The sequence below is a fragment of the Oncorhynchus tshawytscha genome, linkage group LG01 (assembly GCF_018296145.1).
Source record: "Oncorhynchus tshawytscha isolate Ot180627B linkage group LG01, Otsh_v2.0, whole genome shotgun sequence".
NCBI lineage: Eukaryota > Metazoa > Chordata > Actinopteri > Salmoniformes > Salmonidae > Oncorhynchus > Oncorhynchus tshawytscha.
This window is the reverse complement of record NC_056429.1, coordinates 66,121,793-66,137,485: the sequence shown is the minus strand read 5'-3', so window position 1 is coordinate 66,137,485 and position 15,693 is coordinate 66,121,793. Positions and strand designations below refer to the sequence as shown.

Genomic DNA, 15,693 nt, shown 5'->3' with positions numbered 1-15,693 from the left:
GATTTCTACAAATCATTGAGATAATGTGTTGTCTCTAACTGAGAAAACAAGAATTGGAGGAAGGGTGCTAGGAGTAATTTATTAATGACACGGTCTGGAATGGATTTTGTTCTGAAATGAGGGATGGAGTCTGCCAACTAGCTGAGTCTGGAGAGGAGCCAGCAGTACTAACTGTTCACAGTGAAGGACAGGGGTTACCAGTGTTCTAGGTCAAGGAGGAGTTGTCCTAAGCTTTGTACTAGAGAGATATACCTTTAGAGGCATTTGAGTCATCGGATGGAAAGTTCTCACCTGTTTTGAAATAACCCCTCCTCAGATTCACATTGCTATTGAGAATCACTGCCTCTGCCATGTGCCAAACAATGCCCTTTAGCTATGTTAATATTCATAGTTACAGCACTACGGTTTTGTTACAGAAAATGCCCAGGTGTTTAAATGAGAAACATAATGGCATTTGTCCATATATACTGTTACATTAGTCTCTTCAAAGACCAAAGCAATGAAATTGGTAATGTGTTGTTCTCCCTCCCTCCCTCACTACCTCACTCACTCACTTCCTCACTCCCTCACTCCCTCACTCACTCACTCACTCACTCACTCACTCACTCACTCACTCACTCACTCCCACACACACACACACACACACACACACACACACACACACACACACACACACACACACACACACACACACACACACACACACACACACACACACACACACACACACTCTTCTGACATTGCTCCCACAGTCCACTCTGAGTCCCTATCACTGGAGCAATCTGGAAGAATGTCTTGTTCATTTATCAAGCCATCAGAGCTATTCCTGGAAAAGTATGGGGGTGGGGAATAGGTTGTGGCACTCATGTTGTTTGGGTCTGCCAGTTTACTGTAAGTGTCTCTGGAAACGGGCTAAATTTAGAAGGTCTGGGCATTGGTTAATTCAGGGGAATTTTGCCTCTGAGACCATTTTATGTAGCAGACTATCTCAACTGCATGCTCTGAGGGCATGTGTACTGGTGCTGGGTTTTGGAAATCGACTTCATACAATTACAGCAAGCAAAGGTGCAGACTTTGCTATGTGTCTGTTTCTGTTGTGTAATGTCCCAGACACAAACAGAACAATCTGACGTGAGCTGGCAAGACAGACACGCACACATAAGCACACTCATACATACACAGACACATGCATGCACAGACACAGACACACATACCCGTCCACACACAAACAATTGTTACATGGGCAAACCCCAAAATGGCTTGTGTCATCATTTTTTTTGTTCACAAAGCCGTCTCTATCTTAAAATAAAGAAGAGCAAAGCAGAAAGGAGGGATAATACAGTACATTCTCTGTTTCTAGAAGAGGAGGACTGAGAGAGTTGTCTCCTGAGAATGTATTTTCTTATCTTTACTGTTAGAGAGAGGTCTCTTTATTGACAATCGGGACCACCCACCCTTGTCTTACTCTGGAGTCGTGAGATATTTGGGTTTATCGCTGCTGGCATCTTAAAATAACGAAGAGCAAGAGGAGTCCTGGTATCTGATGTGAAGAAAGGATGACGTAGAAGGACAGTGTGTTGAGATAATAGCTCAGTTTGTTTGGCTGGATCTTTGGGATGTGTTATTTCTGTCCACCGTTACTCTACTTTGCAATACAGTTCAAAAATAGCTACAGTTCTACACAAAACAAAAGACCTTTGGGTTTTTGGGATTTGAGAAAGACATGACTCTGGTACAGTATCTGAGATGTTTGGTTTGTGTGTAATGTGTGTGTTTACATGTGTGTGTATGTGTGTGTGTGTGTGACTGTTTATCGCAGTGACTCCCTGAGAACATGAAACGATGTTTTCATTCTAGCCCTCTGCTGTTGAGCAGTAGACACGTCTGTATAGCATGTGGACTGTATTTGACCTATATTTCTCTCTCTCTCCATCCTTAGTCGGACAGCAATGCCAGTTACCTGCGAGCAGCGCGGGCTGGGAACCTTGAAAAGGCCCTGGACTACCTGAAGTCTGGGGTGGAAATCAACATCTGCAACCAGGTGGGTGGCTTAATATCCAACATCTGCTGCTCAGTTCATTCATTTTGTACATAATACATTACTTTAATGTAACTGAAACGATATGCATCAAATACATTTAATCCTGTGGCTGTGTGACATTTATTTAACAAGGCCACAACACAAATCACTCATTTCAATGGACTTGAAAGGCATAGCAGCTCCTCATCTGAATAATCTCACGCCACGTGTACAATCTGTCTGTTTTACAGAGAATGTATGGGTGCTATAGATGTATATAAACACTTTCTGTCATTTCTTTCAGAATGGATTGAACGCTCTTCATCTGGCCTCTAAGGAGGGTCATGTGGAGGTGGTGGCTGAGCTGCTGAAGCTAGAAGCCAATGTGGACGCAGCAACCAAGGTTAGTCCCACTCTGCATCTATTACTGCTTTGTTGCTGTCGGCCAACACTGTAGGGCCACATGTAGCAGAGGTGGTTTAGTGAACTGTATGCATGATGAATAGCATTTGCCTGAGACCTGAAGACTTGCGTTAGCTCCTAGGGCGGATATTCAGTGGACTTAGCTTCGAGGTCTGCAGATGACACAGGTTCTGGACCCAGTCGGTCACAAGCACAACATGAGCCGAGCATTCAGTGGTTAGCATTGGTGTGGCCAGCAGCATGTCCATGTTTGTTCATAGACAGACTTGGAGACTGTGGCTACCATTAGTGTTCCCTCTCTCCCATTGAAAGCAGACACAGGTTATATATAAACACTGAGCACTATGAAAAATGCAACACTAAGGACAGTCTTCAAACTACTCAAACACTGAGCAGAGACTAGGAACTCTCACAAAAGCGGGTGTCTTTACCAGCTGTTGTCATAATCCATAGGTCAAACATGCTCACCTCCTCATGTTCAGTACTGTACTCTATGTGAGCTATGTTGATATTGTGCAACAGTGTTGCTGACATCAGAGACTCCATCACGTGGATGCTCGGGGGTCAACACACCGCTCAGACCCCGCTTGCAGTTTATTAAAAAACTACACCGGTTTTATTTATGGTGGTGGGACGAGGGCCGCTTGTTTATGTGTTTGGACGTGGTACAGCGGAAGTGACACATCAATGGCAGCCAGGGCCAGAGGGAGGCCAAAGCGAGAATGCCAGCGCTACAAAGGCATAACTGAGGTTTGGCAAGGCGGTGCGGGGAATGGTACACTGGGACAGGTGGGGGAGAGATTAACTGGCATGCCTCTCATTCTCCTCTCTAATGCAGAAAGGAAACACCGCTCTTCACATAGCCTCCCTGGCCGGCCAAACGGAAGTGGTGAAAGAGCTGGTCACCAATGGAGCCAATGTCAACGCACAGTCTCAGGTAGGATATCCATAACACACACACACATAACTCAGGTCAGAGATACAGAACATATCAGAACACACCATTAAACACACATTCAAACGACAAGGAGTCTGTATAGGACTCACACTGTATTCCACGATGTGAAGCTTTTAACATATTAACATTACCATATAATTATCATTGAAACATCCACACAATCATATCTTTATATATCTGTTCACCACTTGAAAATCATTCATTTGAGAGATCTGCCAGATCAGCGGTATTAGTCTGTCAGGGTTGTGACTGGGAATATACTCTCTAGGATTGTGCTGTCCATGCGTTTCACAGGGGGAAATATCCTTTCATCAAAAATCACAATATTGCCCCGTTGAGACATTCCTCAGATCAATAGCAATAAACTGGGCTGACAAAGATCACCGGAATGTTTCACTCCACCAAAGAGTGCTTTTCTTCCACTGCACACTATGACAATGGAAGTTGTGTAATGTACTTTGTATAGTACTGTATGAATTGTCTGAGCTGTGGAATGATAAAGTATAATATATTTGTTTGTCATAAGATAGGCTACTCTGTGTGCTTTGGGATTGATTGTTGAGTTTCCTGTTGGTCCTCTCTTGTAGAATGGCTTCACCCCACTGTACATGGCTGCCCAGGAGAACCATCTGGAGGTGGTACGCTTCCTGCTGGGACACAACTCCAGCCAGAGTATGGCCACCGAGGTGTGTGTCCCCGCCCACCCTTCCTGTTATGTTGTTCACTGCTCTCCTCCCCCTCTCTCTCCCTGCCTCCATATAACCTCCAGCTCTGCTTACCTCCATCCTCTCCCCCACACCTCTTTTACTCTCTCTATACATCCCCTCTTTCTTTCTCTATTTCCATCTCCCTCTTTCTCTCTGTTACTACCTCCCTCTCTTTCACTCACTCGCTCCCATTCTCGCTCTATTGCTCTCTCTCTTTCTCACTCGCTCTCTCTCTCTTTCTCACTCTCTCTCTCTCTCGCTCTCTCTCTCTCGCTCTCTCTCTCTCTCTCTCTGTGGTGGATTCAGGGACTCCAGCAGGCACGCCTCATTGATTGGTAGTGTATAGTAGAGCTGAATGACCTTGAGCAGGCCAGAGATAAGGTCCCTTATACCCATCAGCCTCTATGGTCTGGTTTACACTGAGAGCTGCCTGCTGCTGGAGCCAGGATCTGCTGCCTGTAAGGAAAAGCCACCAGTACAACCAGTTAAAACCACTGGTCCAGTCCACAAAACCTGTCTCCCCCCCCCCCACACACACACACACACACACACACTGTAAAGGGGAATTATGTAAGGGAAAAGACGTGGGAGAGAAATGCTCTATACTGTGTTATGTAATGTATACAGTTTATCCTCCTGCAGTCTGTCAGATGTACTGTATATAGAGTGAAATGTGAAGTATCTGTTTGATGTTTGACAAAGTGCAATAGATTTGGGGATTTTAGGCAAGTAAGATATTTGGTTAGACTTGGTTAGAATATACTAAAGATTAATTATTTAAATTGATTTCATGACGTCATCTATCCGACATTTGATACATGTGGACATGTAGCATTGTGTCCTTAGTAACACAGTATTATAGTCCCAGGTGGCCCAGCATTGCTGTGGAAATGTGGGATGTCTATGTCACTCACTTCCCCTACCCCTCTAAGTTTCCCCCTGCCTCCCTCTAACAGGACGGGTTCACTCCTCTGGCGGTGGCCCTGCAGCAGGGGCATGACCAGGTGGTGTCTCTGCTCCTGGAGAATGACACCAAGGGCAAGGTCCGCCTGCCAGCCCTGCACATCGCCGCCCGCAAGGACGACACCAAGGCTGCAGCGTTACTTATCCAGAACGACCACAATGCAGATGTCGAGTCCAAGGTGACCACGACACTACACTTCTGCTAATGTTATCTCTCTCCCTTTGCTTCTCACCTCTGTCTTTCTGGCTCTTTTCCCATATGAGTAGGTTCATCCGTTTTAATCTATTTAAAAAAAAAGTGTTTCTTTGTTGTTTATTTAGTTGTTTTGTTATGTTTATTTTCTTTAAGGTTTTGTGTAGGTGCATATGTAATAATGCATGACATTATTCTGAGTCAGACAATACAGAGAGGAGAGAAAGAATAATGCAGATAGATATAAAGAGATATGGCTGATGCTGTACCATGACTTTATGGAACAATTTAACCACAACTGACAGTTTGGTTTGGAATTTAGCAACTTTTAATCTTAACATCAGCGGGGCAGTTTCTGTATTGTAAAGTTGAGTGATTCACAACTTCTCTGGCCAACTAAAGACCTACTCGAGTAACTCCACCTATAATCTCTCCTTGTTGTGTGATGTTGTGTGCACACTAACCACCAATTCTCTCCTCTCTTGGCCGGTCTTGTGCCCTCTCCCCTAGATGATGGTGAATAGAACGACAGAGGTATATCTGTACATTGTACAGTACTTACTCTATCCATTGCAGCCCCCCAAAAAAACAGAAACAACCCCCTATACCATATACTAGTGTTGCTGCAGCCCCATATCTCCCTTCTCTTTCAGTTTTTTTTTGCCTTTTCCCCATTGCTTCATTCATGTAGTGTGTCTCTTATTACTGATAGAAAGAGAGCAATCGTTCTGTAATAATGCAGCATGTCTTACTAATACTGATGTGGACTGTGGATACCTGTAGCTGGAGGCAAGAAGGGTTCCAAGTTTTCTATGGGTTCCAAGGATTCCACGAGTTCCAAGGTTTCCACGGGTCCCAAGGTTTTGAAAGAATTCCATAGGTTCCAAGGTTTCTTTCCAAGGATTCCATGGGTTCCAATGTTTCCATAGGTTTCAAGGTTTCCACAGATTCCATGGGTTCCAAGGTTACCATGGGTCCCAAGGATTCCATGGGTTCCAAGGATTCCATGGGTTCCAAGGTTTCCATGGGTTTCAAGGATTCTATGGGTTCCAAGGTTACCATGGGTCCCAAAGATTCCATGGGTTCCAAGGATTCCATGGGTTTCAAGGATTCCATGGGTTTCAAGGATTCTATGGGTTCCAAGGTTACCATGGGTCCCAAGGATTCCATGGGTTCCAAGGATTCCATGGGTTCTAAGGATTCCATGGGTTTCAAGGATTCTATGAGTTCCATGGGTTTCAAGGATTCTATGGGTTTCAAGGTTTCCATGGGTTTCAAGGATTCTATGGGTTCCAAGGTTTTAATAGGTACCAAGATAGATATCCTGCCATAACATTGTTAATGATAAATCACGTTATGGCTCAAGACAGACAAGACTTACTGTTTAGCAGACTGTATTTTTACTATAATCTGGCCTTTTAGATTTAAGGAACCCCGCCTCCCAGCAGCAGAGAAATGGTCTACTAGTTTGTTTATTAGACTGCATTTAGATATTCATTTCCCAACCCCAGCCCCTTTAGGCTTCTGCATGGGACATTAGTTATGTCTGTTAGTGCTGTTTCCAGAGTAAAAACAGAAGGACCTCACCCCACCAAAAACAATGGCAGAGCAGGCTGCCCTCTCAGAATGCCTGTTTTGGTCAGCATGGCTACCAGGCTGGTGGATATGGCTAGTATCTTTACTTGGCTTTGTAAATGTAGATATCACTGCATGATAGTAGATGCTAAAAGCATTGCCAATAAATAGTTTGGGTAGTTGGATTAACTCCTTCTAATATGTTTTAAACTTAATGGAACCATCTGTGTCCCATGGTGAATGTCAGATATATTACATTTATGATTAAGTGTTTCATGCAAAAATATATCTTATTTGAATGAAACCTCAAGCTGATTTGATTATTCTTAGAACAGAAATAGAAGAGTGTATAATGCTCACAACTTAGTGGTTTATGTGCTGGAAGCGTGGTCAACCACCTGCCTTGTATTGGTTTACTGGCTAATTGAAATGGGGATCTCTGTAAATTGATAGCTTTATCTAAAATGATCTCTCTGATTGGATACCTTTAGCTGAGATGTGCCATTTCCCTTATATTCCTCTTGCTTGGAATGCTGCTTCCCTCTAAGCCATGGTTTCATTAGGAAGCCCCCAGTGAATTAAATAGGTTACATTCACATATGAAGACACAATGTATTTATGATACATGGGGTCAACAGGCTGTTGTAATCCTGCATAAACTACAGTCTATAACTGCAGACTTTATGTCCCTATGTCTATCCTTATTGTGTGTTAGTTAATGTGTTACGGTCCAGTATAAAACTGTTGTAAGGTTGAAATAATCATGAAAGCTCATGATCACTTCGAATGGTATGACATATGAACATCAACATACCATTCACACTCTAGTCTACGGGATTTGTGTTCGGGTTTTCAAAACAAAGACTTGCTCTGCCACAGTGAGAAAAGTCATGTTTGATTGTTTATGTGTACAGTAGTAGCCCGTATACTTATTCGAGTATAGACAATGTGAGAGACTAATATCAAACCCTTGGTTGTCTCTGACTCCTGTGTCGTTGTTGTGTGCTCTGCTCTCCTGCTCCCTCAGAGCGGCTTCACTCCTCTCCACATCGCTGCTCACTATGGCAACATCAACGTGGCCACGCTTCTGCTGAACCGAGGGGCCGCTGTGGACTTCATGGCCAGGGTAAGGCTGCTCTGCCCTCTGCTGGACAGGAGGAGCTACTAGCCACACTCCACTACACTCTATGGAAAATTACACACGACAGACTGCATCCTCTTTGCATCATATAGTGCTTCAAATCACCCCACCCTCCCACTGCCAATATACTGTACTCAGATCATACAATGATATTGTCAAAATCATAACAACACGTATCAAGGAATGTAACAACAGACCCCCTATCTGCGTCAACATTAGAGCTTAGCCTAATGGGTAACAATGATAGCTTGTAATTATATGAAATGGCAGTGTCAAGCTGTAGTGTTTGTGTTTCTGTTGGAAGTCGACAGTAATGAATGATTCGCTCCACAGTAAATTACACAAGAGATGGAGTATAATACTCAATAATAAACAGCTTTCCACCCACTTAGTTAAACATACCACGTGATATTCAGAATACTTTGAATATCAGTTTGTCAAATTGTTGTTTGTTTCTCAAATTATGTTTTTGTAACAATATAAGGCTGGCGTCTTTCCCTTGCTGGAGTCAGATGCTGTTTAGGTTTATTAGTATTGCCATATGGACAACATCCAGACAATATTCACAGCTCTGTACTGTGTGTCACTCCGACCTCCTCTCTCTGTTCTAACAGAATGACATCACACCTCTCCATGTGGCATCTAAAAGAGGAAATAGTAATATGGTCAAATTGCTGTTGGACAGAGGCTCCAAAATAGATGGCAAGACCAAGGTGAGTGCCTTCACAGAATTTAATACAACATTGTTCATATATATATATATATATATATATATATTAATATACAGTACCAGTAAAGGTTTGGACACCTACTCATTCAAGGGTTTTTCTTTATTTGGACTATTTTCTACATCATAGAATAATACTGAATACATCAAAGCTATGAAATAACACATATGAACACATGGAGTCATGTAGCAACCAAAAAAGTGTTAAAAATCAAAATATATTTGATATTTGAGATTCTTCAAAGTAGCCATCCTTTACCTTGATGACAGCTTTGAACACTTTTGGCATTCTCTCAACCAGCTTCATGAGGTAGTCAACTGGAATGCATTTCATTTAACAGGTGTGCTTTATTTAAAGTTAATTTGTGGAATTTCTTTCCTTCTTAATGAGCTTGAGCCAATCAGTTGTGTTGTGACAAGGTAGAGTTGGTATACAGAAGATAGCCCTATTTTGTAAAAGACCAAGTCCATATTATGGCAAGAACAGCTCAAATAAGCTAAGAGAAACAACAGTTCATCATTACTTTAAGAGATGACAGTCAGTCAATCAGGAACATTTCTAGAACTTTAAAAGTTTATTCAAGTGCAGTTGCAAAAAACCCTCGAGCTCTATGATGAAACTGGCTCTCATGAGGACCGCCACAGGAAAGGATGTTACCTCTGCTACAAAGGATAAGTTCATTGAAGTTACCAGCCTCAGAAATTGTAGCCCAAATAAATGCTTCACAGAGTTGAAGTAACAGACACATCTCAACATCAACTGTTCAGAGGAGACTGTGTGAATCAGGCCTTCATGGTTGAATTGCTGCGAAGAAAGGACACCAATAAGAAGAAGAGACTTGCTTTGACCAAGAAACACGAGCAGTGGACATTAAACCGGTGGAAATCTGTCCTTTGGTCTGAGTCCAAATTTGAGATTTTTGGTTCCAACTGTCTTGTCTTTGTGAGACGCAGAGTCAGTGAACGGATGATCTCTGCATGTGTGGTTCCCACTGTGAAACATGGAGGAGGAGGTGTGATGGTGACACTGTCTGTGATTTATTTAGAATTCAAGGCATACTTTAACAGCATGGCTACCACAACATTCTGCAGCGATACGCCATCCCATCTGGTTTGGGCTTAGTGGGACTATCATTTTTTATTCAACAGGACAATGACCCAACACACATCCAGGCTGTGTAAGGGCTATTTGACCAAGAAGGAGAGTGATGGAGTGCTGCATCAGATGACCTGGCTTCCACAATCACCCTACCTCAACCCAATTGAGATGGTTTGGGATGAGTTGGACCGCAGAGTGAAGGAAAAGCAGCCAACAAGTGCTCAGCATATGTGGGAACTCCTTCAAGACAGGTTGAGAGAATGCCAAGAGTGTGCAAAGCTGTCATCAAGGCGAAGGGTGGCTACTTTGAAGAATCTCAAATATAACATATTTGTTTATTTGTTTAACACTCTTTTGGTGACTATATGATTCCATATGTGTTATTTCATAGTTTTGATGTCTTTCACTATTATTCTACAATGAAGAAAACAGTACAAATAAAGAAAAACCCTTGAATGAGTAAGTGTGTCCAAACTTTTGACTGGTACTGTAAATGCCTAACATGCCTAGCATGCAGCACTTTGTCATTGATGACAGCTCATGTTATATTTTTTTAACCCTGTTCTATTACAGTATGTATGCACTCACTTACATATTATCAAGTCTTGTTTTTTTCAGTCCATAGTAGGCTGAATGTTTCATGACCTTCCACTCTGTGGTCCTATTGACCGTGTTGTTGTGTGTAGGACGGACTGACACCTCTTCACTGTGGAGCGAGGAGCGGTCATGAACAAGTGGTTGAGATTCTGCTGGACCGCGGAGCACCCATTCTGTCCAAGACAAAGGTAACACCTGCTCCTATCGTATACTTTGTTGCTCAAATTATAATACTTGCATCTAACTTGTAAAACACATGTTCATCCATGTAACTTTCAAGGCGCATTGATCTAAAATTGTTTGCAAATGTCTCCTACCATTGATAGAATTGTGATTGTCACAAAACTTTTCTATAATGTTCCATTTTAAACCACTACAGATCATTGATATAACATTATGTCTGTAACACTTCTAGAACGGGCTGTCCCCTTTGCACATGGCCACTCAGGGCGACCACATCAACTGTGTCCAGCTACTCCTCCAGAATGACGTCCCTGTCGATGATGTGACCAATGACTACCTGACAGCGCTACACGTGGCAGCCCACTGTGGACACTACAAAGTGGCCAAGCTCATAGTGGACAAGAAAGCCAACCCAAATGCTAAAGCACTGGTAAGAAAGAGGGGTGGATGGTTGGGCTGCATGTGTAAGAAGAGAGAGAGATTTTCAGGGTGTACAAATTCAGGTTTCAAATGCAAATGCTGTGGGTACAAACAACCTTTCATAGCAGCATTTCCGTGCACACAGAACCCTGAACCTGCGACCTGAGGGCGGGAGCTCAAATGAGTTGTGGAGAGGGTGGGACGGATTTTTCATGTCACTCTGCTGACTACTCTTGTGTAATGTTCTGGTAGTTGTTTCTGTTTGTGTCCTGTTTGCGGTGATGATGAGAGGAAAATCTCAATTGCAAGTGACAACGAGATAGAGTGAGAATGGGGGAATAAGAAAGGGAAAGACAGTGAGATGGAGTTATGACTTCGTTACACTTTGGCGCCCTGGGTGGGGTCGGCAACTGTCTTTTTCTTTAGCCAGGCTCATTTCCTGATTGCACAGTAACTTCCCCTTTCCATATTGATAAAAGTAATCAGAGACAATGCACGCCCATCCCTCAGTTATGTGCCATTCACAACAACACAGTAGGTTGAGCTCTCATAAAGCTCTCGTATAGATAGATGTTTCTGTGTGTGTTTGTGTTTGAGAGTGCACATATGTGTGCGTGCCTGTGTTCTGAGAGAAAAGACTGATTTGGGACACATCACTGAGTAAGTTGTTATACTTTGTGGTGACTGAAACCGTGGTTGTGGTGACTCTGAGGTTTACTGGCAAGAAGAAACTGTGTGGATAATTGTTACACGACTGTGGCATAAAACTCCGGTAAGGTTTACAACAGGAGCTTACTCTCTCACATGTTTAAACTATTACATAAAAAATAGGGGTAAATACCTGAGGAGTTGAGTAGTTTCTGTTTATAGACTTGGTTTTGTGGTATTCTGTTTCTAGAACGGCTTCACCCCGCTTCACATCGCCTGCAAGAAGAACCGCGCCAAAGTGATGGAGCTGCTGCTGAAACACGGCGCATCGATCCAGGCTGTGACCGAGGTACGCTAGGGTTAGAAGGCTGGGCTGGGCCTGGGGTAACACACAGGGCGTTAGGGGTAGGAGGACAGACTGGGTTGGGAACTTCAAAGATCTTAGACAAATTAATACTTTTGTTTAGGTACAGTTGAAAATAATTCATGTGAGCATTTCTCTTACTATAAGACAGAAGTATTAAACTCATTTTGCCTCGTGGACTGCATTTGGTCTTCAACGAGGTCTGTAGGGCCGCACTGAAAATGTGTTATATTTCCTTGGTGTCAAAATGAGCTAAAAAATAGTCTCTTATCCATCGTCTTGGGAATATTCCACGCTCCCTGACTGTCTAGGTTTCATTTCAGTGATTATTAGCAAGCTGGACACAGTAAAGAAACTGTTTGAATGTAGGTCCATTATCATTTCTACACAGTTTTGATTTTGGGACATATGTTTGACACCCCTGTTCGAAGGTATACAGTACAGTTGAACCCATGCTATTGATTGGTAACTATCATTGTGATTTGCTTGCAGTCTGGACTTACTCCTATCCACGTGGCAGCCTTCATGGGACATGATAACATTGTCAACTCTCTGACACATCACGGAGCTTCACCCAACACCACCAACGTGGTGGGTGTCACACTACACTCAGTTCTTCAGAAATTCAACAAAAAATGATAAGCTAGTCAAAATTGAGTAACACATACTATGCAGATTACCAATGTCTGTCTGTCTGTCTGTCTGTTCCAGAGGGGTGAGACAGCGCTGCACATGGCAGCACGGGCGGGTCAGGCGGACGTGGTGCGATACCTGCTGCAGAATGGAGCTAATGTGGAGACCAAGGCCAAGGTGAGCAGGGGTCAGGGAGCCCTCCACACACACTTTCGTTGTCTAACTGGGTTGAGAACCAATGTGGTGTCACTTTTTTGCACATTGTGAAGAGAATGGACAGAATATAATAGTATTTGTCTCCCCCCAGGACGACCAGACGGCGCTGCACATCTCTAGCCGGCTGGGGAAGGCTGACATCGTCCAGCAGCTGCTGCAGCGGGGGGCTTCTGCCAATGCTGCCACCACGTCAGGCTACACACCCCTCCACCTGGCTGCCCGCGAGGGCCACGAGGACGTAGCCGCCATGCTGCTGGACCAGGGTGCATCGCTCTCAGCCTCCACTAAGGTCTGTGTGATTGGGTTAGGGTCCAACCAGAAAACTAAAAGCAAGCACTCACAAATAACAGTTCGACCATGGTCGTTGTGGTTTAGTCAGTTGATGATCAGCAGGGTCAGGCTAAGGACAGTGGATTGAACATTTCTACCATTGATTGGAGAACTATAGTCCTTTTGAAGACACTTTTCCTTATCAATGGTGTTTCTTTTTCATTTCCTAAACCTTATCAGGATGAAAATGACATGGAAGCTATTTTCCTTGTGCTTTTACTCATGTAATTGAGCTATGATCTTCTTGAAGGTCAAATATGACCTTGGGGAATTGGTGCATGTGTACGTGATTTATCAATCTATCTATCTATCTATCTCAGCTGTCCAGAGGCATGACGTCAAATCATAGTGGGACCAGTTGATTGGCTGTGCTGACTAAACCAGTGACTGCAGAGGGCGCCAAACCGCCAAACCAAACACACATTCATTTTGTTTTAACAATAATACCATTTAATGTTTTATTTATTGATTTAACCTTTCTTTAACTAGGAAAGTCAGTTAAGAACAAATTATTATTTACAATGACGACCAACAAGAAGTATAATTCCTTTGGAGATGTTAGAAAATAGAGAACAGCACCTGAAGAAAAATAGGCCCTGACAACATCACAATCGCATGGCAATTTTGAGTGTGTATTACAACATTAGGAAAAATTAGGCCAAACACTGCTGGGTGTGATATGGGAGTTATCTGTAGGAGTTCCACATTCCTCTGGAAAATATGACCTAATTTCTTAAAATACCCTCCCTAACACAGAGGGACTTCGCCAAGATGAACATGATCACATTATACGCTATCCTTTTATAGATGACGAATAGGATATGAAAAACAGACCCAGTGACATCATTTCTCAGGTTATCACAAAGCACTGAGCAAGCCAAACACCTTTCCCATCCACCATACTTCCCTTCACATGGCAATGAATCGAAAGTGAACCAGACCCTGCTATAAGGTTATTTAACAGTATGCCGTTGCAGTGTCCCCGTCTGTTGCTGTTTGCAACATTGCAGAACATTGCACATCTTGAATGCACTTCAGCTCTCCTGTTTAACAGACAGTGCTGTCAGTTAGGTTGTCAGAGCAGGTCGGTTCTCCCTGGCTGTCTCATGTTGATGCTGTGTCTCCTGATGTCTTCTACAGAAAGGGTTCAGTCCTCTTCACGTGGCAGCCAAGTATGGGAAGATGGAAGTGGCCAGCCTGCTTCTTCAGAAGAGAGCAGCTCCAGATGCAGCTGGAAAGGTAGGATATGGGAAGAGAGCAACTATTGAAATAAAATAACATTCACTTGGCCGTAGAATTTGAATTGCTTCTAGTTCTATGGGATTGGTTGTGGTGTTTGAGAGCAATATAATTCATTCTAATAGAGTGAGTGAGATAGTAGAGGTCCACTCTCCTCTCGCCTCTGTTGGAATGGATGTCATACGACATCCTGTAGGACTTTGGTCTCCTTACCATGGTATCACCCGCATCTTTCTGAAAAGTAACAGAACCCTACTGAAGATAGACTGTAAGAGCTGCAGGGGGGCTGAGGGAAATCATGACTTCTCCCAAGACGGCACAGCAAACAGATGCTTGTCCATCCATCTGAAAGTGCTAAATATAAAAGCAAGCAGGTATCATAATGAAGATGGAGTCTCCTAAAATAACTTTGTTTGTGGTTTGTGGTTTAACAGTGCTTGGTGGTGTCATGCTTAAACAAGTTCCCATCTAATGGTGTATCCACACTGTAGCAAAATAATATGCAGGCTGTCACACACACACAATACCATAATTTTTTTCCTGGGTGAGTGTATATCACTAGAAATATATTTTCTGTTGGATATATTTGTGTTGAAATATTCTTTATTTTGCTAGTTGTGTGGATGCACTGTCAGTGGGTTTCTTTCAGCTTTGTGTGCTCATTGGTGTCACGCTAAAACAGGTCCCCGTCTGAAGTGGGTTCCATCAGCTCCATGGCTTTTCCGTCTGTTCTGATTATGTTCTGGCTTCCCCCCTGCTGGTGCTTTGATGTTTGTGCTCCTTCTAATGTCGTGTTGCATGTGTGTGTGTTTTTAGAGTGGGCTAACTCCACTGCATGTAGCTGCTCACTACGATAATCAGAGAGTGGCTCTACTGCTTCTGGATCAGGGAGCATCTCCCCACGCTTCCGCCAAGGTACTTCACTCAAAAACACACAATGTCATACACAGTCAGCATAATGGGACTAGTACCATACTGATTTGGATTCATTGATCTGATTACAGTTTGTTTTTTTATCGCTTTGGTACAATTTTCAGAAGTATCTGGTGAATTTTCTAAACTCTTAGTACAAAACTCCAAACTGGTAACACTTGCAACACAGCCAGTCTCGCATTCAACACCTTTCATTCTCTATTCATTTTGTTTGTAGACAACTTGCGCCACACAATCATTGATCTAAAATATACGTTTAATCACCAAAATACAGCATAATGATATATTCTCAATTTAGTTATTTTAACAAGCAGTTAATCCAGT

The 15,693-nt window shown here is 43.0% G+C and overlaps 1 protein-coding gene across 34 annotated transcripts in view; it reads left to right on the top strand.

Moving 5' to 3' along the window:
• Positions 1 to 15,693, top strand: part of ank3a (ankyrin 3a) — a 157,571-nt gene that overhangs the window by 67,289 nt on the left and 74,589 nt on the right. For 24 of the 34 annotated variants that reach the window (XR_006083763.1, XR_006083762.1, XR_006083742.1 and 21 more), the window contains exons 2-17: positions 1,940 to 2,041; positions 2,325 to 2,423; positions 3,282 to 3,380; positions 3,989 to 4,087; positions 5,065 to 5,250; positions 5,775 to 5,798; positions 7,867 to 7,965; positions 8,595 to 8,693; positions 10,493 to 10,591; positions 10,819 to 11,016; positions 11,905 to 12,003; positions 12,511 to 12,609; positions 12,730 to 12,828; positions 12,959 to 13,156; positions 14,338 to 14,436; positions 15,253 to 15,351. Coding sequence is in view for 5 of the 34 variants with exons in the window: in XM_042324471.1 (XP_042180405.1) it covers positions 1,940 to 2,041; positions 2,325 to 2,423; positions 3,282 to 3,380; positions 3,989 to 4,087; positions 5,065 to 5,250; positions 5,775 to 5,798; positions 7,867 to 7,965; positions 8,595 to 8,693; positions 10,493 to 10,591; positions 10,819 to 11,016; positions 11,905 to 12,003; positions 12,511 to 12,609; positions 12,730 to 12,828; positions 12,959 to 13,156; positions 14,338 to 14,436; positions 15,253 to 15,351 (1,797 nt within the window). In the remaining 29 variants the exon portion in view is untranslated. Of the gene's footprint in view, positions 1 to 1,939; positions 2,042 to 2,324; positions 2,424 to 3,281; positions 3,381 to 3,988; positions 4,088 to 5,064; positions 5,251 to 5,774; positions 5,799 to 7,866; positions 7,966 to 8,594; positions 8,694 to 10,492; positions 10,592 to 10,818; positions 11,017 to 11,506; positions 11,779 to 11,904; positions 12,004 to 12,510; positions 12,610 to 12,729; positions 12,829 to 12,958; positions 13,157 to 14,337; positions 14,437 to 15,252; positions 15,352 to 15,693 lie in introns of those variants that run through there. The other 10 variants (XR_006083754.1, XR_006083759.1, XR_006083752.1 and 7 more) reach the window with 4 other exon arrangements.